Below are 24,462 nucleotides of genomic sequence, written 5' to 3' on the forward strand. Positions count from 1 at the left end.
AGGAAATAAATCTCAGTCATAGGAAAACTCATTGGTACTGTAACCAATTTGTTCTCTTTGTATGGATGTAAATCCATCATATTACACATGGGTATAAAAATTACCTATTTTTTTTTTTTTGTTGACTTTAAAAATTAAACTCATATGATGCTGATTAAATAGATCCATATGCAACCAAAATGACAGGTTTTGCTTTTAAATAGCCTGGGGTTATGGAATGCCATTTCACAAGTCCATGTTTACTCTTTCCAGGTATTAGTCAAAAACAGATTAAGTAGCTTGAACACAGAGCCGGAAATTCCTGGCACGTGAAATAAAGGTGTGCCCTTGGCCAAGCCCTAACACAGATGGGTCTGCTAAGGCTAGTCTTTTCCACCTGTTCACCTCAGCCTGCCAAGACTCAGGCACTGTCTGAGCCTCCACAACTACAGCTGTCATGAGCCCCCAGCATGTCAGGCATTCATGTGGTCAGAGGAGCTAAAGAGGGTACTGGCCACTGGCCATGCACGCAGCCTGTTGTCAGTGCTGCCCTGCAAAGGCTAACGCAGTAACTACACATTTTGTCCAGCATGATCATACAGGAAATTGACATGACGCTTCCAACAATTCATGCACCCTACATCAACGCCATACTGCTAAATTACTGACAAGTGCCATCCCAATCAGATTTAACTGTGATGACCCCTTTTGGAGTTGGCACAACCCCCTTTTGGAATAACCATGCCCCCATCTGGAGTAACCCCACCCTCTTTTGGAGATTCCACCTCCATTTGGTGGTCACCAGCCTGCAGGTATATCTACTTGGACCATTAGACCTACTGTTGCCAAATTCAAAGTGTAATCAGTCTGTTTTGTCGACAATTAGTTATGGCCAGAACTGGATCTCTTGGACTAATTGGACCTCCTGTGACAGAGAAGGTTGGCTCAACTACACTCAGATTCAGAGAAATGGAAGTGAGTCTAATCCACATTTGGCTGGACTATCAAAAAAAAGACATATTTCTCAGTTACTGTGTTTTGGATTTGTACTGTAGGACAAAATGTTCTAATAACATGGTGGGGAGCATCTGCAGAGGAGCAGCCTGGCAACCAGAATGGGTTAAAATATGAAAAAGAGAATCAGAGAGGAAGAGGAAGAAAAAGAGAGGATGGAGAGAGGAAGAGCAAGAGGACAGAGAGAGCTCTGGATGTTTGCCATGCAAGCAGATGCTGCACACAGTAGCACCTGGGTCTACAGCTCACCTATCCTCCACATGCACAGATTAGACAAAGACTCATACTTCTAAAAACCCAGTGAACCAACGATAATTATCCTGGATTGTATTCATAGCACTCTCGTTCACTGGCAGATCCCAAGGTAATTTTCATTGAAGGAGGAAATGTATACACCTGCGTTGCATAGCAACTATGTTAAGCAAAAATCATTGAAGGGAGGGATTTCTTGGAGATCTTTGATAACTGACAGCTGTATTTTACAAGAACACTGTAACTGCTCCCACAATTTTTGCTGAACATCATTAATTACCATATTTTTATGTGCTGTGATTTAGCATATTAATGCAATATGACTAAGTTATATTTATAGATAAACTATGTGTGCCAGAGGTGTCAATAAATATGCATAGACAGTGCACTTAAACAAACACAAAATAACATCAGGGTGACAATGCAATAAGCATGAATTAAACAGCATAAAGTGTAACATAAAATATCTTTGTACATAACTGATATCAAAATGAATAAGAAACAAATATTTCAATAAAATGTAATCAAATGTTACTCAGAGACTTCTGAGACTGTTTTTCACTGAATGTAGTAGTTTTAAAGCCATACACTGTATTTTTTATTAACAATATTTTACCATAAAAGTGCATGTATTGTCTTGTTAAACATAATATACATTTTAATTGTTAACTACAACATAAATCATACTTTTTACAGACACACACACACACACACACACACATTTTACTGTAAAATTAGATGTATTGTCTTGTTAAATATAATTTTTCACCGTACATGATAATCTGTTTTTTACTGCAGCATTTTACCAACTTTTTCCATTAAAATCAGAATAAGTTTTTACAGTGTATTGGAAATAAAAAAGAATTAGATCTAATTCATATCTTAATTTAAATTTACATTTACATGTATTCATTTGGCAGACACGTTTATCCAAACCGATTAACAAAAGAGGAATAATACAACATAAACGATTCATCTTAAGGAGTATATTAAAGTATATTTGAAATACATTTACAGTATATATTACATATAGAATATACTGTATTTACTATATATTGAAAATAGTCTCATTTATAGTCTCATTTCTGTCTATTTATTTTTCCAGTGGAATTTTAGTAGAGACAAAGAACTCATGTCTCATGAGTTTTGAAAAATCTCATTCTGAGCAATGCAATTTCACAATGGTCTAAATGAGCCTCAACGGCTGTTCACATTCCAGGCTGGATGTACAGGTTGCCAGTCCTTTAAGACACTGCCAGCTCTTCTCAAACCCTTAAATGCCCTCGGCAAGGTAAATTTCTCAAAGCAGAAGCTATAAGTTGGCGTACAGATGATAAATTCATAACACCTGTTTCACTGGTGTCTTTCAAAACAACCCCTGTCGACTCTTGAAAACAGACTTGGTCAAGGTGTTCTTTTGAGAGACAATCTGGAGCTGGTTAGCTTCTTAGCATCACAGGCAAATTAACTACATATGTTGTAATATAAACCCTTTGTAAATGCACATATTTTAATAAATTCCATAAATCCATTTATTTGATTTGTTGCACTAGTCATTGATACAGGAAGAAAATGTAGGTAAGTATTAGTTTACTGTATTGTGGTAGTGTATGTTCACTACATGCAGGCACATGCACACATAGACATCAAAGAGGGCTAGAACACCTGCCCTTTTTCTTCCTCGAGAGAAAGCGCCCTTTTTTCTGAGGTTCTTTTTTTTTTTTTTTTTTTAAATAAATGAATATATGTTTGTGCACAGCTTCCCTTTCAAACAAATATATTTATTGAATAAACAATCAAAATATCAGGTTGGGAGATGAGACTTTGTCAAGTTCTGATACCCTCCCACCTGTTAGTAATGTGTGTAGCTGAAATAGCCAAACCCATTTGAACTGTAAGAGCAGACTGATTACAATGTGAATTCGGCAACAGGAGGTCGAAAGTTATGCTTCTGAAATCGATCAATACTTAAATACAAATCGAACCACTACCACTAGCAGAAGCTAGAATTGTTGATTTCTACAAAACAAACTATGGCATTTTTGTAATTAGAAACAGAAAACCTACTCTAAACACATGTAAAAACTATAAATACAAAATATAAATATTTTTTAAGTTCTAAGGGATCAGCGCATTTTTACACACTTTATCAAGTTAAAAATAATTTAAAATCTCAAAAATGCATCTCAAAACACCTGCGTTCTGTGTCAGTCATTGCGCTGTGTCTAGTTTGTTTTTAGTACAGATGTCACAAAGATTTAACGTTCTGAACAAGTTGAGGTTGCAAAGAGGGGACTGCTACAATGTTTAACATTATTCCAGATTATTCTGCACCAAGCAAAGTTTCAGTGCTTGATAAACTTTTTTTTTCCTCAATCTCTAGTGTGCCGAAGGGCTACCATGCCTTCTATGTTTACTGTTACAATACTGTTACAAATGTTGCCTACGATGTTTACAGCCTTTAGCAACATGCTGAACAATACACTGCAGCGTCAGAATATAAGCTCCAGGTAAAAGTGAAGTAGTGGGTTTTGCATACATTGTTCATTAAAAAAAATAAAAATACTGTATTGCTTTTTTTATCGTTGTATTGTGGAAAAACTTGAAAACATGCATTAATTATCTTTAATACAATTTTTATTTTATTAAAAATGTTGAATGTACATGGCTACAATGGCTGATAAGATTAATTTAAAATTATAATGTAAAATCAATTTTATGTAATTTTTTAAGCCAAAATTTTCTAAATTGGGGCCTCGAGTTGGTCAGTTGTTTGGGGCCTCAGAAATCGTAAACACGCCCCTGATTCTGGAGGCAGGAGGTGCCAAGCAAAATGTGAAAAGTCAAGCACACATTTTGCAGTGAATAATAAATACAAATTCAAACATTAAAATAAATGAAAATAAAATCAATATACTGGTGAAAGTCACGTAAATATATCAGGAATTTTTACGATAAGACAACATAAATTTAGTTAATAATAATTATAATAATAATGTTAAATTTATATAGTGCATTACCAGAGGTAGCACATTTTAAAAAGAAGGAAAAAAAGGTGGAGCATGTTTCAGTTTCTTTGTTTCACATTTGGAGGAATATTCCTAATAGATTAATACTTTATGGAGCATTTAAACCTTTATGCTTTTTAAACCTTTATTACCTTTTTTTCGGAATAAAGTCTTAATCAGACAATGTCCTAAATCGCTGATGTGGACATAAATGTGGTCAAATTTAACAGACGGATAGACAAGCTCCGATGAGAATCATCTCTTCAGGTCAGAAAGTTAACACCGTGCTCAGTTTAAATGAATAAACTGAGAATCACGTGTGAATCATGTAATACATTAACATAGACATTTCATGAAGTGAAAAGTGTATATGATGTCATATTTTAGTTAATGTTACACTTGATAAGCTCCAGAAACACAATTAACAGAGACCTCAAACGGAATCGAGACCCATCCGATCTGAAATCACTACTTGTGCATTTTCATTCAAAAGGTTTACACTTTAGAAATATTGGCTCCACAGATTCATAAATTCTCTGTAATTTTGGATACGTTTATTTAAAATGTCACTTTTTTCTTGTGCCTTTTCGTTAATCAGTCATACAAACATTTTTATAGGCCTATTTTTCGGATGAATCCGTTATTCGTTTTGAAGTCATTGTTGGAGCCTTTCCGAATAAGGTATTCGGCTTTGGGCACATCCCTACTTGTTAGTAAGCGATTTTAAAAATAATTTAAATCATGTTAACAAGTATATTGTTTACGGTTTGTGGCTATACTTTTGAACTTTTTATACTTTTTTTGACGTTTTTTTAATGCAGATTGGCTCCATTCACTTCCATTGTAAGTGCCTCGCTGTATTCCAGATTTTTGCTTTTTTATAAAAAGGAGTGACGAGTCGAAATACATTTTTAGGCCAACATTAGACCACAAATGCTGTCGACTGAACCTAATTTCATAGAACCCAGATTATTTCTTTAAAAAAAGCAAAAATCGAGATTACAATAAGGCACTTTCAGTGGAAGTCAATGAGGCCAGTAAGTAAACATTAAAATACACAGTTTCAATGGTATAGCCACAGGATGTGAATAGTATACATGTTAACATGATTTTAATGTAATAAAATAACTTACTAACCTGATCTGTTTAAAGGTATATCCAATATTGCAACTTTGTTTCCATGACAACAAAGCCCTGTAATCCTGGTATTGGATAAAACTTTATAAGGTTAGTAATTGATTTTATAACACTAAAACCTTGTTAACACCTACTGTATAATGTTTACATCCTGTGGCTATACTTGTGAAACAGTGTGTATTTTAGTGTTATGGACTGGCCCCATAAACGTACACTGCAAGTGCCTTAAAGTAACCACTTTTATTAATAAATGAGGGGCAAGTCGAACGTTTTTTTTTTGTGGTAATCAACATTATGCCCCAAATTTTGTTGATTGAGCTTAACTTGTATTCAACCTTGAAAAAAGAAACAATTTTTCCTGAGACAGAGCACTTGTTTTAAAATGAATGGGAGAAATTGGAACGCCCAATGTGGCGGATGTAGAAAAGGAAAAGGACTGACTTGCCTTGAAAGGTACTTTGCCCAAAATATTCATTAAACCTTGTGCGACCCCATGTACACATGCACGGACGTTGTATTTTGGCTTAGCTATACACAGCACATCATTTCAATTCATTTAAAATGACTGATCTAATTTCAGAAATCTCTGTGCTGTCAATAAATCATGTGGCAAAATAACATGGCGCTGACCACAGCAGAGTTTATCTTTGGGAGAAAATTTGGAAATAAACCTAATTATGTTTTTACATTGAAACCTGTTTGAGTCAAAAGATTAGAGTTTGCTTTTTCAAAAGATATTTCACGAAATGCCACGCTTTTTAAAACTAAAAATTTAGTTTTCAGATGCTTTATATGGAGTTAGGATAAAAATAAGGTGCTTTAAGAACCGTTCTGAGACCAGTGCAGACAGACAGTCATTTGCTAAATAGGGGCTAAGGGAACAAGGGAGGATCCTATTTGCGTTCACTCCTAAAATCTGTTCACGCTGCAGATGATGTTTGGACCACTCAACATGTTTGGGAGACATGAGACAATGGTAATCAGTACATTGATTTAAAATGTATGATGTATAATTTTATTTTAACATTGTTGGCAGTGATTGGATGATGCTGGCCATTACTTTGAATCAGAATGAATTATGCTAATTTCTGTAATGTCTCAAAAACAGGAATATCCAACACTCCTGGAAACATAATAAACAATTTAATCAAAATACAAAAAAATCTTTGGTATTTTTTTTTACATTTCACAACAGTCCAGCTGTACACATATTTGGACAATTTTTAGGGAAACTATTTGCTCTAGAATTTATTTATTTATTTTTGCAGGTTATTAGGTGCTAAACAAAAGGTTACATTAGGTTACAAAACAAAAATGGAAATTAAAATGCACACAGCAGTCATGCGGGGATGTTAAAAACAGAAGCCTTTTGGTTAAGCTCCAAGAGGACTGGATCAGTTCAATTTTGGCTGAAATGGTTGTTTGTTGGCAGCCTGACAAGATGTGTCATCTTACAGTCTGACTCATGAAATTAGTGAAAATTATTTTTCCCTTATTCCACATATACTGCAGACAATGTATCTATGATATTACATGTAACAAAATACAATCTGTTTTGAAAAATAAATCTCATTATGAAAAATAAATCCCAAAACAGTTGTACCAATGCCTAAGATGGTAGCTTTGAATCACATATTAACATTGCATTTGTTTCAAGGTAAAAAACAATAATGTAGAAAACATTACCATTCATAATGTTGATGACCATATCCTTTTCCTTGAGGAAATATGTTGTTATACACAAAAAAAAGTATTCATCAAGAGGGAAGTATATTAGGCCAAGAGGAAGGTGTCTGATGGTAGGAAATGTGTTTAATGCAGGAAGTCAAAAGAATTCTGCATGACTGACCTCATGAAAAGATTTAAAGCTAAATAAACTGCACAGCTAATTACAGGTACTGGACATGAATTACCTTTGCATGTATTTTGCTGTTATGTAAACATAATATGTTTGTGTTTATTATGATGCATTTGTGTAGAATGCATGTGCACTGTGTATTTAATTTATACATTAATCTTTAGATAACTGGCCACTGTTGTATCAGACATGATCGGTAGTGAGTCTGTCAGGTGCCTAAGGTGTTTCAATGAGTAATAAATGCACGCAAGAAAATCAAGGTTAATGAAATTTCAGATTTAATATTCATTTGAGGTTATTCTAAAATGTTCATTTCAAAGCACAATTTAAAAACCTCCTGAATAACATTATAGATGTAATTTGGCAAATCATATTTCTTCTTCAAACTGACAAGTAGGTAAACAGAGCACTGGCCATGTACAGAAATGAGTTTTATTAAATATTACATTTATATTCTGTTTCAATGAGCTTCCCATCAACCACATTACATTGCCTCAGACAACAACATTTACATACACACAAACATCTCTCCAGTGTTCAGAAGCCAGGGGTTGCTGTGAGTGTGTTAAGATGCTGGGATGTCTGCCTTATGAATGCTCACAAGCTATGCAAAGCTGGGGGGATTCATCCATCTCCCCTTAACTCACTACTCATTTCACTATTACACAGCACCTGCATCTGCCTCTTCTCCCTCAATAGACCTTCACTTATATATTTGTTTTCATTTTATCTTATTTTTAAGTTAAAAAAAAAAAAACATTGCAGTTACTACCATACAGAACACCATGATGATTTCACTTTTTTACTTGATCTTTAAGATTGCTCTCTGCATGCTTCTTTAAAAAAAAAAAAAAAACATCTGCAAAGCCTTTCAAGAAGGAATTCATACTGTAGAAAATATGGATGGAAACATGAATATATCATAAAAATGATGTTGATACTGCACATGTGACCTTTTGTTCAGCCTGCAGTTGTCTTCTAAATGTCTTTTTTATTATTAATTTTCTTTATTAATTTATATTTTTCTTGTCAAACTAGTGACAGAGGATTTAAGTAGCCTTGACTGCTGTACCCTCCATATAAAAGATAGAACATCCAAGATATAAATACACTGACTTATTATCCTTCATCTTCAGCCCCTTACCAATCACCTCTGTGCATTTATTCTGAGCACATCAGCTCCATACTGAACAACACATAATCATTGAGCACTGATTATAGACTTCTCTTAGTCTGCACCAAGTGCTAGGAGTGGCTAATTAGCAAAGCAGAAACACTCTTGCTTTGAGTGACCTTGTCGATAATGGCTGGTATAGGAAAAACATGATGTGCCCAGAGCCTTCTGGTTTTGCTTATCTCCTGTTGTCAGACACTGAAATATTATTTGTCCTGAAAATGTCCCACATACATTCTCTTTCTGACCTTCCATCAGACAAATACACATAAACGGTGTGATAGCATCTCTTATTACCTCTAATGCACTGTCTTTTTTTTGTGGTGAAATAAATATAACAGAAAAGAATACTAAATTTCAGAAGTTTGTTTGTGTGAACATGAAAATATTAAGTCAATTCTACATAAGTAAATTCTACATTTGTACTTAAATTCAAAAATGTTCAAATGAATGCCCAAGCTTATAATTATTATTAATTTATGATTGTTTGTTATCGTTTCAATGCATCATCATGTGTCAGTCTTAAAAGTAGAAAATCGTATCAAATTTATTTGATAATTTGAGTAAATTTCACAAGTAAATAAAATAAGTAATTTGTCTTTATGAAGTTGGTGTTGCCTGCAGGCACCAGGCTTGAATAATTAATGAGCTTGCATGGTTTCACTGTTTTATATTGTTGATTTTGCTGTTACATTTGGTAACTTTTTGTTTGGTGATGTATGATGTAAATGTTCAACTCAAAGTTAACTTTTTATTTTTATCATCATCGTGTTTCATGCACTAAGTGTTGAGTTTTACATGCACGGCACTTGTATCTCTTTCCCGTAATACAACATGTTGTTGTCCAATAGACTTCATACAGAGGTGTGCCATGTGTAAGGCTCCTTTATGTTATGTGGCATATGAGTAAACATGTGTTCAGAATCAGAATCAAAATGAGCTTTATTGCCAAGTATGCTTAAACATACAAGGAGTTTGTCTTGGTGACAGAAGTTTCTACAAACAATACAGCAACAAGACAGAGATAAGAAGAAGAAGAAGAAGAAGAAGAAAAATAGAATATAATTAAAAAGTGAATAGAAAATAAAGTTTTATAGAAATACACAATAGGACAATGCTCTGTTGCGCCGGCCAGATGGCAACAGTTCAAAAAGGTAGTGGGCTGGGTGAGTGGGGGTGGAAAGTGAATTGTGAAAAGTAACAATAAAATATTCATTTAAATTTGTCTAAATGTGCTTCAGATTTTGTAATAAAAAGTTACTGGATTGACTGAAATATATAGGTTAAATTAACTCACTCCAATACATTTTATGTCATGATGTTAAGTAGATTTTACTCCATTTTATAACATCAAAATTTACTCTGTCAAAATTGTGTACCAAAACTTGCGAAATAGATATTAAGTAAATCTTACTAGTAATTTTTTTTTTCAGTGGTATTTATGCAGACTAAAATCCTGAAATCCTTGTTGACAATTCTCTATCTGTGCTTCTGAAAGTCCAACACCCAACAATCCACCAACACATTCGCTATTCAAAGATGTAAAATACAATATTGTAATGTTTCAATATGTTTACTAATATAATAATATAATAATATATATATATATAATAATAATAATAATAATAATATATATATATATATATATATATATATATATATATATATATATATATATATATATATATATATATATATATATTAAAGATAAGATAAAAATAATAAAGATAAGATAAGATAAAAAATAAATCATAAAAATATATCAATCATAAAATATAGGGGAGTGGGCTATCTAAATATTAATAAAGTTGATGCTCTTTGTAGCCATGGGAGGTCAACACAATAGCGCAATATGCTTCTCTCACTTCGGTCGGTGAGCTCTCTCTCCATCCTCTCCTAAAGCAGACCTAAAGCCCTTTACTTTGCGCATGTACAGCCATACTGAACATTTCATCGACTCCAAGATGGCGTTAACACCACTGGCTTGCGTTCTGCTCCTCCTTTCCATGCAATGTGAGTACACATCTTCACATTTTTATAGTTTCTCTGTAGTAGAGGCGAAAGTGACACATCGCGAATAAACGTTTATCGAAGTCTGTAAATGTTGTTTTCGCTGGCGACATAAGTGATGGTCAGGTTTCCGAGAAGTGGTCGCCTCTGTACCAACTAAACTATTGAGCTAAACCGTTAGCTCTTTTCCAGAGATGTTAAATAGAGATGCTGAATTCAAAGTGAGATAAAGTGTTGTTTTCGGTTAGCGCGCGGCTGTTGTTGTGCTTGGTGTGATATTTAGTTTTCTCGCGCTGGAATGTTTCTCTTCGCTGGCTCGAGACTCGCATCCCGATCCGCAATGTTTGTCCAGCTGACCAGAAATAAATCCGCACGATTCTGTTTTTCTGTTGTTCTGCAGGCTATCAGTCATATCCATACAGTTGTTTACTGAAATTCAATGTTTACTTTTTAAAAGACAGCCTTCAGAGACCCGATACAACTAAAGTACAAAGTTCGTACTATGTTTTTATTTGCAGTGTCTCATCGAGTTCAGTCCTTTGTCCCGCTGAAAAAGTTTTTGAAATAACATAAGCAAACGAATGATGAGTGCGAGTGTCAAGTTGTTGTATTTTTTTTAATTCTGCTTGGTTAATGTTGTCACGTTTTGGTTTGGTTTTAGAGGCTTTTATGATTAGAAGCTGGTCGAGTTCTAGCGGGCGAGTTTATTGCGAGATAACGGTTTTGTCCCAGTGTGTTCATGAGGGGGGTCAGGCAGCGCGCGACACTGACGGCGCAGGCTTTAATTTCAACATTTTACAACACGTTCTTCAACCCAGACTTTTACGAAGCAGTTATTAACGATCTGTAGCCATTGTCATATTTTTGTCATGGATCTGTTGAACAGTCGGTAGTAATTTAATCAAAGGCACAAGTCTAGACCAAAAGCCAAATGAAATTCATACAGAAGCCAAACATGACTGATTCGTATGTTCTGTATAAGTTGATTTTTCTGTTCCTTCTGTGGAGGGAAAAACAGAACGGTGTTAGAAATACAAGCAAGTGAATAAAAAAAATTGGCACAGCTTGAGGCTAACTCTTGACATGATAATTATTGCAATTATGAATGATGAAATTGTTAAACGTCGACTGTATTTGTAGGGAGACACATATACTCTTGTAGAAACGGCCCATTGCGCCTCTGATTATTCAAGTGTGCCGATTGGCTAAATTAAAGATAGAAGTCACGGAAAGCTGGTCTCTAATGTTCTTTATACATATTTATTCATTTACGTTTTTGGAAAGGAAAATGTGTTTTCTCTCTCTCTCTCTCTCTCTCTCTCTCTCTCTCTCTCTCTCTCTCTCTCTCTCTCTCTCTCTCTCTATATATATATTGGGTTGCTTTAGTTAATTCGTAACACTTCAGAAAAAGGTTCCATTTGTTATCATTAGTTCAAATGAACTTACAATGATCATTACTTATTAAGCATTTATTAATTGTTAATTTCAACAAATTCCAAAAAAAAAATGTTAATCAAAAGTTGTTATTTTTAACATTAGTGAATGCACTATGAACTATCATGAATAGCAATGAACAATAGTATTTGTATTAAATAACATTAACAAAGATAAATATATGGTATACAAATATATTAATTGTTTATATATATGTTAAAATAATTGTTTGCTCATGATACCTACAATGTTGACTTATTCTAAAGTGTTACCGTAAATTTTAAAGTTGCTTGGATTACTCAAATAAAAAACACTTTACAGTTTACAGTTACACATTTCGCATAAGTACAAAGATAATTAATTACAATAGTAATAAAACTAACAAAGTGTTTTTACAAGCAGCTCCATGAAATACGCTCTTATTAACATGTTGTTCATTATTATTAATTAATTGTATATTTTAACATAAACATTAATTATATAAGTGAAATTTTAAGCAAAAATTTGCACTCCAACAGACCATTTAAATAAACTTTTTCAAGTTAATGTAACCCAACTGGGGGGCCAGGGTAGCTCAGTGGTAAAGATGCTGGTTACCACACTTGGGGTTCGCTATAGTTCGAATCGTTCTGAGTGACTCCAGCCAGGTCTCCATGGCAATTCGCTCACGTGATAAGATGCATGGGTTGATGTTCTCAGACGCGGAGGCAGCTGGGATTCGTCCTCCACCACCCGAATTGAGGCGAGGACCACGAGGACTTGAAAAAGTCCAAATTGGGTGAAAAGGGGGAAAAAAATGTTTTAACACAACTGTGGCTCAAAGTTAGTCCACAGTCATTACAACGCAGAGAAGAGTCCAGAGTTTAAGTCACCTCATCAGCAGTTGTAAGTGTGTGCCAAAGCTATTTCTCAGTGGTTATAGCCTACATTATATGTTTAAAAGAACTTTGTATTCTCTGGGGAGTGTGATTGTACAGTGGAAACTGTCTAGTGTTTTTGGTGCTAAGATATTCTTTACAGGAAAGGTTATAAATGTTGAGATCACACCCCATATTTTAGATTATATAGTTGTAGTGGTAGCCTTCCATTTGGGTCCAGTGCTTTGACGCAACAGCTATTTTACGCTTATTGCTTTGAACAGTTGTGGCATTATGAAAGATAATGTTATATTATTGTAAATAATGTTATTATGAGATAATTTTCACCATTATATTCAGGGTTCCCACTACGATGGAATATCAGGAAATGTTAGAGAATTTTTTAATTGTGAAAAGCCTGGAAAAGTAATGGAAATTAATAAAATAAAAAAAAGGAATGTACATTTATTTAGTGTTACACTTTCAATGTAAACATTTTCTAGTAATGCTCAGCTCTGAAACATTTAATCGGCTGTAATTTGCTTTTAGAGAGTGCAAATTAATTTGAAAAATCTGTATCCAGTAATCTCAAATGACTGGAAAAGTCATAGAAGTACTCTTTATATTGCCTATGAAAAGTCTGATAATTGTCTGTTGACTTTAGATGTCTGTTGACTTTAGATGTGATAAAATAACACTTAAAAAGTGAAAAAATAGTGAAAGTGATAGTTTGCCCCTGAAGGCTGTGCTTTTTGATATGCTTTCTCTTCCTCCCGTACAATGCTTCAGAGCAAATGTTTTTTGGGACTTCATGAAAAGCATGCAGGACCTTCTGGGCAAGTCCATCATTTACTGGCTGACATTATTTCAGTGTTAAGTGATAGTGACAGAGAGAAATAGACATGGAAAAGATAGCTGTGCTCTTCCCCTCAAAGACACTGTGCCCATTCACACAATGTTATGGCATTAGTTTATTTCTGATGGAGATTCTTTTAAGCTGCAGACATCACCATAACAAATCTTGTATACAATATATTGTATTCAGCGGAAAGGCAGTCCATCGTCACTTTGATGGGAAAAATCCAGATGGGAGGTCCCAGCATAATCCACATGGGTACCACCACAACAGGCAGGCTGCGTGATGAAACATGCTGAGTCTTTAAGCAACAGGAGAACAGCACATGTCCAGCCGCCCAGCCAGAGTAACTCAGAGTAACATTCAGAAACAGCTGAGTGGCTGTGGGTGCGAGTGAATGGAAGACCCCCTCTCACATGGAGTTGAAAAATGTCCCACTCAGGCCAACACAGACACTTAGCATTGAGGACAAATGTGGAATGCTCAACCACAGTAGATCTCAGGACAAACAAAAACCTTTGAAGGTTTAATCACATTATGTTTAGTTTTTTAGTTTTTTTTAGACAGGGGTGAAGAGTACAAAGGTGTCCGTTTTTTGAGTAAGAAACTTTTGATATTTCCAATATTAAAAATCTAAGCATTTTGAGTAAAACACTTAAAAGAAATCCAAGTTTGCAAAGTTTCCTGTGAAATGGAAATCCCTGTCAGATATCTGAAAGTATCTTACGAGATGTTTTTATTACCTTGCCTGTGTTATCCTGTTTTTATTCATTTTTATCTTTTGGTAAGCAGTGACATATGTGGAGGGGAAAGCTTAGAGATAACAGATTCACAGTTCAGGACTGACAAGCATGTGCATTCTTTAAATGTCATTAAGATTTCCGTGTGTATGATGGGCATTGATCAAAATAGTGCCCGACTGCTGGGCTGGATAAACTGGTGCCCATGCAAAAGAGTAGGATTGCAGGCCCCACTTTTATTTCATGGAAGCTGATTAAATACTGTCACCGTTCTCTTTTGATTTTATTGGAATATCCAACACTCTTATCTCTTTTCAATACTGTTCCAGTAATTATCGTAACATATCATCAGTGGTTATTATTGTCTTTTCAACTACTTGGTCCATTCAATTGTTTGCCTAGCTAAGATATGGTTCTTCCTTGTTTATTCTGAGCCAGGGAGATAATTGTGAAATACTTTATTATCCCTTCAGTTAAGTACAATATTTGGGTGATTTCCTGTGGCTGATCTTTATCTGGGCACATGCTGCTAAGGGGAGGAATGTGCCTGTGCAAATTTCTTCCTCAATTTTGTCTGTCTTTGCCAGTTGCTGCTTACACTAGGTCATTGGTTCTGGAGCCATTGGCATCAGTGAAACAGTTGGATACTGCCAGCTTTGTGCAATAATTACTTTTTATCTAATTTGAGAAAATGAGATATTGAGTGTCTCTTTCCCCTCCCGTTTTCCTTTTTTAAACGGACTTGTTTCATGTATGTAGCAAAATCAGATAATTGCCCGAGATTGAACCTTGATTTACAATGTAGTCACAAAGGCAATTATTGTTGCTAAAAATAGAAATATGCCACAGATCTCATCATCAGACAGCCACTGGAATCAAAATGCTCTCTCAATGGAAACAAGCAATGTCAATGCACCCTGTGTATAAGCTACATATGCAGTGCAGTGATAGTTTGAATAGATTTTCATTCATACTAAAAGGATTGCGTTTTATGGATACTTTGTATTTCATTACAGAAATGTGTTGAGATAGAACAGTAAACAAATGCATATGACATCTTACCATCTATTAAACGGAGTGAATTGCAGAGTAATGTATGCTACATATTCATTGGCTTCTTCCCTGTCACAAATGTTGACAGTTAGAACAGTCTATCTCCCAAGATTCACCTGGGAGATGATGATTTGAATGCCTCACATCAGATATCCTGTTCTCAAGTGACTGCTAAGAAGAGCAGATGACTCTAGTGTGCTGATATAAAAAGGCCCTGAAATAAATGTGTTGACTGTTCCAGCAGAGGTTTGAGGTAACAAGTATGGCAGATATTCATAATTTAAAAATACTTTGAGTTTTATTTAAATATATATAAGCAGAAGCTCATTTTGGGTGGTTTGTGAATGTGGGAGATGATGTCTGGCGATTCAAGAAACATAAATGCAAAATATGAAGCTCGATCTCCAAACAGCTCATCTACTTTGATTTATTCTATAGCTGAAACTCATCATCTATTTATGCTTTGTCATCTTTACTACTCTGGTAAGAACTGCAAAGTGTCAACCAGATGGAAAATGGATCACCTGCTTGACACAGCCCACTTTGTCATTGGGTTCACATGGCTGTTCATCAGTAAAGAGAAAATATATTACTCTGGCCTATACCATATCAAGTTTTAATTATTTCCATTTTTAGTGCCCTATAATTTCTGTGATGTGGAAAACATGGACAGATTTGCAGACTCCAGTCATAAAAACAGAATTAATTCTAAAATGAGGAATGTCAAATAATTTAATGAAATAAATATACTGTACAGGCTGCTTCTGCTGCACGCTTTAAAATGATGTCTGCTGTCCAAACACTGATAACGCCTCATCATGAGCAAATTCCCTTTCAAGGCGAAATAGTGTCTCATCATGAGCATCACACACATTAAAACACAGAATTCAGAAATATAAAGCAGAAAGCACTTCATTTGGAAAAAATTCAAAGTAATTCGGATTTCACAGGGCTCTACTTTAAGCCTAGATATTGTAAAGCGCAATAGCTGGAACAGACCTTAGTGCTGTCCACTTTCAAAGAATGATTAGTAAGTTGATATGTCAACAGAAACAGTGCAATCCAATCTTATTTGGCTCCTTAGCGCAATGTTACTCGTCTCTGGGTTAAAATCCACCATGATTTGTTGTGTGCATTTAGCCGACTGGTCAGAATGCACTGACAGATTGTACCAAGGCCATCTGGCAGGCCACCCCGTAACGCTTCTCACACTTACTTGCAAAGTGAACAGGGATAAGTTTGAATGTGAAGCAAGCTAACACTTAAAGTCGAACATAAAATTACCCTCTTTAAGGCAACAAGCAGCAATGAAATCTATTGAAATCAGCCATCTGATTCACAAAGAAATATTAAACGGACTACTCGCAAAACTGCTTCTGCATTCTATGTAGTGCGGCACAGGTGTTTCCGGCAATATATTCCAGAAATAAAATAAATTTTCAGAATATCTACATGCAGAGGTTTATTAGGAAGGCAGATTATTTCTACTTTTTAGGGCTGTCAGTTGATTAAAACAATACATCCTGTTTATTGCGCTAACGTGACTGATCTCAAATATATAATTTGATGTTTTTGTCAGTTGATTAAAACAATACATCATGTTTTTGGTGCTAATGTGACTGCTCTAAAAATGCCTCTAAAAATATATGTTTTTTCCTTTCCAAATGTAATTGTACTCAGCTCCTGAATAACACTATGCAACACAATTGTTGTTCCTAGGTAGTAATTGTTATTTCCTAATTGCTTGTGCCTCAAAAGTATAGAAAATGGCTATTATGCCCCACAAACTTTGCTTTTGTGACTAGGACAGTGATATTTTGAAATGTATCTATGAGAAAATGGGCAAATTTGAGTCTTTTCGTTCACATAAAATTGCACTCCCCTCAGTGAGCCGCCGCCACCCCCTTTACACGGCGCCCCTATGCGTTGCATACTGTACATTGCATATGTGTTTTTTGCACCTCTGGGCTCAGTGAAAGTTCTCCATTAGGTTGTTTTTAAGAAACAGGTTTAATCGCCAAGTTACACTTTGTTCCAAATTCCAACACAAATCAAAGTATATACAGTAAAATATGATATGCATACAATATTAAATACACAATATGATTTAAAGTACACAATAGAAACGCAATATGCAACACAGTACATGTACTTTAAAGTCTTGATTTGTGATCAGTTTACCAGCTTTGTACTCATACATCAATGGACATTTAGGTAAGGCATTTTGGCAAAATTTAAGAAAAAGAGCAAGTTGCCTGAAATATTCAGAGCTCAAACATGGGTTCAGTGGATTGTCTACATTTTGAGAAGGATATATGTTTTTTTTTTCTTCCTCCAGTAGCCTCAAACTTTGACAAATAGTATGTGCTCAGTACAGGTATGGGTGCATGCCCTGGATAATAAATGCTGGGATTATTTGTCCTAATTCCAGACATTGATGTGGATCTTCATACCCGGTGGCCGTGAAATGTGTATATAAATCTATATTTGAATATTTAATAGTTGTTGTCTTAGTTTTCAATTGTAGTTTGAAGTGGGCCTACAAGATTTGAATGATATGTAATGGAAAGTCACATTCTGATTAGCATTTGTCTGTGGTTCTGTAGTTACAAGTATCGTAGTAATTAAAGTAAAGCAAATCACCTCTTTCCTTAGATGATGGTTAATTGTAGAAGTTTGTTGATGATGTCTCAAGGCTACCTCATTATCTCAGACATTTCCCCCACAGCAGACAATGCAGGCGGCATGTTTACATCACGATATCGGCGTATACACACAGATGACCTTAAAAGGAGTCACTAGAATGGGGTGCATGAGACGCTTTCTGCAGGAAACTAATCAGTCAGTAGCCTTTAAGAAGATTTGGTGAGACTTAAGACATCCTAATAATGTGCAGAGATTTGAAAACAATGCCAGACCCTTGGATGTAATTAAACCATCTTACTGTAACTAACAGAAGTGGAAAAAGATGCCACTGTTATCAATGTAAACTGGTAGATCAGAGCAATACAAAAAGCAAAGAAAAATGCAAAGGGAAGATAAAGCTGAATCAATGTATAACTTCAAAGATAATTTAAATACAGTATAATACAATTTACAGATGTAAAGCAATGGACTGTTTTACATATCCATTTACAGGATATCACAATATTTTTATATTCAGAATAGCTTTGGCGGGGCTAGTTCCCAGAATAATGTATGAATTTTTTTCTTTGATCTATTGAATTGAAATAGTACGCTGATACAATGATTTAGTATAAAATGCACTAATAAAGAGACAAGTTTTTGCTTGCATTATTGCAATACATTAACATTCTCCATCTGCTGTGCTTGACCTCTTCATTATAAAAGCTCCGGGAGTGTGCATGCATGCCTCTAGGGATGTTCTCATAAACTCTAGAAATGATTGGCTGTAGCCCTATTTCTTACGGCCCTATGATAATTAACATCTTCTGAGATTATTTAATTGCAATTGTCTATGAATGGATCAGAGAGATCTGCAAATCTCTCTAATGTACAATTATTTTGATGCATCAAATTAATTACTTTAGTACTGTATGAAGCTTCTGTCTGAATCTATACAGTGTTTCTATGGAAAAGAATGTAAAAAGAAATTTACTTAAAAGTATGGTATGAAAAAATGTTAACCTAAAACTGCAACAATAGGTTACAACTTTTTAGTTTACGTGATAGAAGCCATTTTAGTTAATGGCGTATAATTATATATAATTATATATATATATATATATATATATATATATATATATATATATATATATATATATATATATCAAATACATTTTGAAAATCAGTAATAAAGGTACTAAAAAAGAAAGAACATTTACTACAAGTTTTTTATGATGCAGTGCACTAATGGTGGATTTGTTAAGTTGATAGTGCTTAAATTTACAGCACTGAGCTCCATGAGATACCATTGGTGGAGATCTGAGAAAGATGATGAGTTGTGTAGTATTTTAGATGTGACAGCATCCCCTTGTTCTTTGGATTCCTGAACAAAGAGAACACTGATGTGTAGGTTCTTGAAACGTTAACAACATGAAACAGTAGAGAAACAATAGAGACAATAAATAATTTATGGCAAAAATAAAGCATATTGGAAGACAAACAAATAATGCCTAATAGCTTGGTCCCTTGGGCTCATATGGCCATTGCGCTCATCAGAAGGGAAACTTTTCAACCCAAGTTTAAAGAAGCCTCTTATCTTCCCTTCTCCATATTTGTGTTTCTAAAAAGCACAATGATCTTATGGTTTTGTGCATTCTCAGAATTTTGTGTTGGAATTTCCATATTTGATGATAGAAACCTCTCCAGATGAACAGTGAAATAAATTCTCTGCAACAAATTCATTCATGTTGAAATGGGCAACCATGCAGCTTTATTTCTTATCAGCAGCACTCAGGATCACTCCTCATATGTCTGTGGGCAATATCCTATGGTTGGAGAACAATATTTGCGCTAGTCGAAAGACATCCGTGCGATGGAAATGGCAAATCTGCGATGCCAGGCTTATGTCAGCTCAGCTTCCAGGTAGAAAATATGCTGCTCTTTTCTATGTAGGATAAAGCACTGGGCCCCTACCATTTGCCTCTTAATGAAGTTCCAAATGTACATTCGGGAGAAGGTTGTTCATCTAGGCCTGCCAATCATATCCCAAAGATATACACTCACTGAGCACTTTATTAGGAACACCTGTACACCTACTTATTCATGCGATTATCTAATCATCCAATCGTGTGGCAGCAATGCATAAAATCATGCAGATGTGGGTCAACAGCTTTGGTTAATGTTCACATCAACTATCAGAATGGGGAAAAATGCGATCTCAGTGATTTGGAGCGTGGCATGATTGTTTGTGCCAGACAGACTGGTTTGAGTACTTCTGTAACTGCTGATCTCCTGGGACTTTCACGGAAAGTAGTCTATAGGGTTTACTCAGAATGGTGCCAGAAACAAAAAACATCCAGTGAGCGGCAGTTCTGCAGATGGAAACGCCTTTTTGATGAGAGAGGTCAACGGAGAATGGCCAGACTGGTTCAAGTTGACAGAAAGGCAACGGTAACGCAGATAACCACTCTGTACAATTGTAGTGAGCAGAATAGCATCTCAGAATGTATAACACATTGAACTTTGCAACCATAGTGTTCCTAATAAAGTACTCAGTGAGTGTATAAGCAGCTGCTTCCCTCACACCTTATTATGGGAGGAGCAAATGATAACAACTGCTATCCAAATTGGAGATTCCAAATATTAAATGCAATTGAGTTGACTAGATATTTTCAGCAGTTGAGGAAATACTATTCCCCCTGTCAAACAACCCTCATTAGTGAAGTTTACATTGTATTCTTTCAGGGCAAACAAGGATGAGTGCAGATAAGCATCACACAATAAGGTCAGGACGTTAAGAATTTGCAGGAACACACATCTGGAACATCTGATGCAAATTTTATGCAATGCATAAAAATCCTAAGATTCTGTACTTTGTAGATCAGTTGTGGTTGCATAGTTTTCTCTGCTCCAGATGTGTGGCTTGAATGTACCAAAATTAGATTATTCGTTGGATGTCTTGTTGAGAAGGGTTGAATATTTTGCCTTTGCGATAAGTCTCAGACTTGCTCTTAAACTGCTTTCATTTTATTTGAATACTTCTGGCTCAAGCTCCAGATGTAAGCACGTTTTTTTTCACTGATATTTTTTTTTTTTTTTTTAAACCTGGATATGTAAACATCAGATGTATTCATAATCTGCAGCCTTAATCAGTGGGCCTCCTGGGCCTTGAAGAAGCACCAAAGCAGTGTTGAAATGTCACAGTTTATAAATCATAAAGGATTGCCTCAATGGCAAACCAAGAGCACTTTTGGTTTCAAATTTGTATTTGTTTGTAAGTGTTAACACTTTAAAAGGCAAATCTGCAAATAGGGAAAGAGCAACAGAAATCTGACTCTTGAAGAAAAAAAGTGTTAACCTGCAAATGTTAGCACAAGGAGCTATTTGTACTTGATTTAACTCTTAAAATTAGTTTTGCTCATGTAACCTTATGTATTCAGGTTCATTCAGTGATAATATTTCTGACGAATCAAACCAGTAAGCCTAAATTAAGATGTTACCACATGAAGCAAAAATTGTTTAGGTTAAATTACCAAACATTTTACACACCCTCACTCTGCTGCTATAGCTGAAAAGCATCAAATTAAGTAGTTTTTCTATTAAGGCTGGCATTTATCTGAGTTAAAGGGAGCAAAGGGCATGCAACCCCTTTATTTTTTTATTAAAAGAATCTGACAATTTTCTTGAAATTTCAACAAGATGTGGTGGACATATGGAGGAAACTGTTGGTAAATCATGAAGAATTGTGAAAAAGCTGTCCAAGGTATAATGTGCTCAATGGCAAACCAAGAACATTTTTGACTTATAAGTAATATGCTACCTTCCTTTTTGCAAGTGGTAACATTTGAAGAGACAAATCTTCAAAAGGGATAAGAGCTACAGAAATCTGACTCTTGAATGTACTGCTACAGCCACATGATATGAAGTGCTTTCCTGAAGCTGCATCAAGACGTCAGTCCCTTACATCCTCCCACGGCCCGTTGGAATGTCCACATTTGTTTTAGATGTTTGGGCAGTGGATGGCATCGAATGCTCCACATTTTCGCCGAGTGAGCGAGAGCAAAGTGTTTCCCAAACAAGAGGGGACCATCCTGAGCAGGTGATGAAGTGGTTCCATTGGGGAGGTCACTGCTTGTTTGGTGCTCAGTTGGTGTCTCTCCCAAGCCACAGACCCCCCACTCTTACCCCACCTGTTTCTCCAGCAACATTCCCTCTCTGGCCACTTAGACAGCATATGCAAACTATTTAAATCTGAAGCATGCCATTGTGAACATTTGTTGTTTCAGTCTAACTCACTCTCTTTAAATTCCTCAGCCTTTTAAGGTGTATTATGTATATTTGAGAGATTTATGTAAAACTCACATGGATTTAATTTGTGATAGTGTTGACACTTAGCCTAGTCCCTGAGGACTGATTAGTCTTGAAAGCAGATGAAAGTAAAGATGTTTATACATAAAGCTTCTAAGTCCAGGCAGCAAAATTCGAAAATGTAAATGACTGCAACTCTGAATCCTATGATATTATTAATAAATTCAGGTTAGGACGGTTATTTTTAGTGAACGAGTTCACAAAAGTTCACAAAATCAGACTGAATTGTTTGAAACAGTTCGCGTCATGAGTCAACACTGATTCACAAGTTACTCTATCTTAACCTGTCTCTCGAATGTGCCTGACACTCCGAATCGAAATGAGCAGATAACCGGAAGTAATATGATACTGGAACTGGTGATATCTGCTTTTGTCAACTCTTCTTTGCAATGAATCACTCCAACTAGTTTTAACAGGACAGTGAGTTGCTCAAAACAGTTCTTGAGTCAACAGTCCACTGAACTAAGAATTACCTCTTTCAGAGATGTCTGGAATACTGAGAACTGATAAGCTGCTGACATTGAGCATGTGATATTAAGGGGTGAAATGTATGTTTCAGGTGTATTTTGCTGCACAACAGAGAGTGTAACAAATAAAACATACTGGAAATATTTGTATGACTTGATTGTATTATTGTTTTATCAATGTATGAAGATGATCCAGTCTACTGCTCTCAAGTCAATAGTACATTGAGTCAATCACAGCAGTTCTCAAGTCAACAGTATATTGAGTCGATCACAGCAGTTCTCGGGTCAACAGTACACTGATCTGAGGACAGCAGCTCTCGCGTCAGCAGTACATTGAGTCAATCAAAGCAGTTTGCGAGTCACCAGTACACTGAACCGAGAACTGCCTCTTTCGGACATAATACTGAGAACTGCTGATCAGTGAGTAGTTGATGAGCATGCGTGAACCGAGGACTTGAATGAAGGGGCAAAACGTTTCAGTCGAGAGATGTAAACAAATTTTACCGTTGAGTATTGTTCATGCACATTATATCTTAAGTTGTGATGAGCTGGAAAATGGATTCTGTATTAAAAAAAAAGGGTGAGTAGATTGAGACTAGTTTAATCACTTTTGTGCTTTAAACATGTGTAGAACATCCAAGTTTGTATATTAGTGTCAGTATTGGGTGCTTTAGGTGCAAAACATTAATGTAGAATGTGTTGTGAGATCACTGAATGAAACACTGATGACAATAAACCGTCTAGGCTACGTATGTAACCTCCATTCCCCGATGGAGGGAACGAGACGTTGTGTCAGAGAAGCGACACTAGGGGTCTCTCTTGAGCGCCGATATTCACCTCTGAACTATGAAAAAAGGCCAATGAGAGTTGGCAACCAGTATTTGCATGTCCCGCCCCCGGACATACGGGTATTTAAGCGGCACAAATACGGGAGTTCATTCAGGATTTTTCTGAGGAGCCGGAAATGGTCCGGCCACAACAGGGGCTCGTCCAGGCTCAGCGACAGACAAAGTGATTAAACCCAACCAATCGTCCAGGCTCAGCGACGTGGCAGGGGAGACACAACGTCTCGTTCCCTCCATCGGGGAACGGAGGTTACATACATAACCTAGACGTTCCCCTTCTGTCGCTCTCTCCACGTTGTGTCAGAGAAGCGACACTAGGGGTCCACTTAAAAAGAGCCATGCGCTGAGCCGTGTACGTGATCTGCTGATACAGGAGCGAGCAGGTATTCCTACGTGCAGACCGACCAACTGTATCAGGCTGCACGTACCCTTCCCCAATGCCCCATTTAAGCCATCAGGATTCCTTATCGTTACCCTGGAGGGGGGAACAAGGTGATGGCCGCCAACATGGGAACGGGCCAGCCTGGCTGAAGCCATACAGCTTCACGCATCTCAACCAAGTCCAGCCATTGCTGACATTCCTGGACCACCAGAGTGGCCATCGCCTGCCCGAGTGCCTGCGCTGTGACCTTCGTCGCTCTCAGGGCGAGGTCGGTCGCTGAGCGCAGTTCCTGCAGCGTGTCGGGATCAGGGCCACCCCCGTGCATGTTGCGAAGTACCTTGGCTTGGTGGACCTGCAGGAGAGCCATTGCTTGCAGGGCGGAAGCGGCGCATCAGGTAGCGCT

General features: G+C 36.2%; 1 protein-coding gene across 1 annotated transcript in view; it reads left to right on the top strand.

Annotated features, from left to right (window-relative positions):
• The first annotated feature begins 10,311 nt into the window (after positions 1-10,311).
• jam3b (junctional adhesion molecule 3b) overlaps positions 10,312-24,462 on the top strand; it is a 54,752-nt gene continuing 40,601 nt past the window's right edge. The window contains exon 1 of the mRNA XM_052104898.1: positions 10,312-10,435. Coding sequence (XP_051960858.1) covers positions 10,351-10,435 — 85 coding nt within the window. The 5' untranslated portion in view covers positions 10,312-10,350. The remainder of the gene's footprint in view (positions 10,436-24,462) is intronic.

Source organism: Xyrauchen texanus, chromosome 34 (genome assembly GCF_025860055.1).
Source record: "Xyrauchen texanus isolate HMW12.3.18 chromosome 34, RBS_HiC_50CHRs, whole genome shotgun sequence".
NCBI classification, from domain to species: domain Eukaryota; kingdom Metazoa; phylum Chordata; class Actinopteri; order Cypriniformes; family Catostomidae; genus Xyrauchen; species Xyrauchen texanus.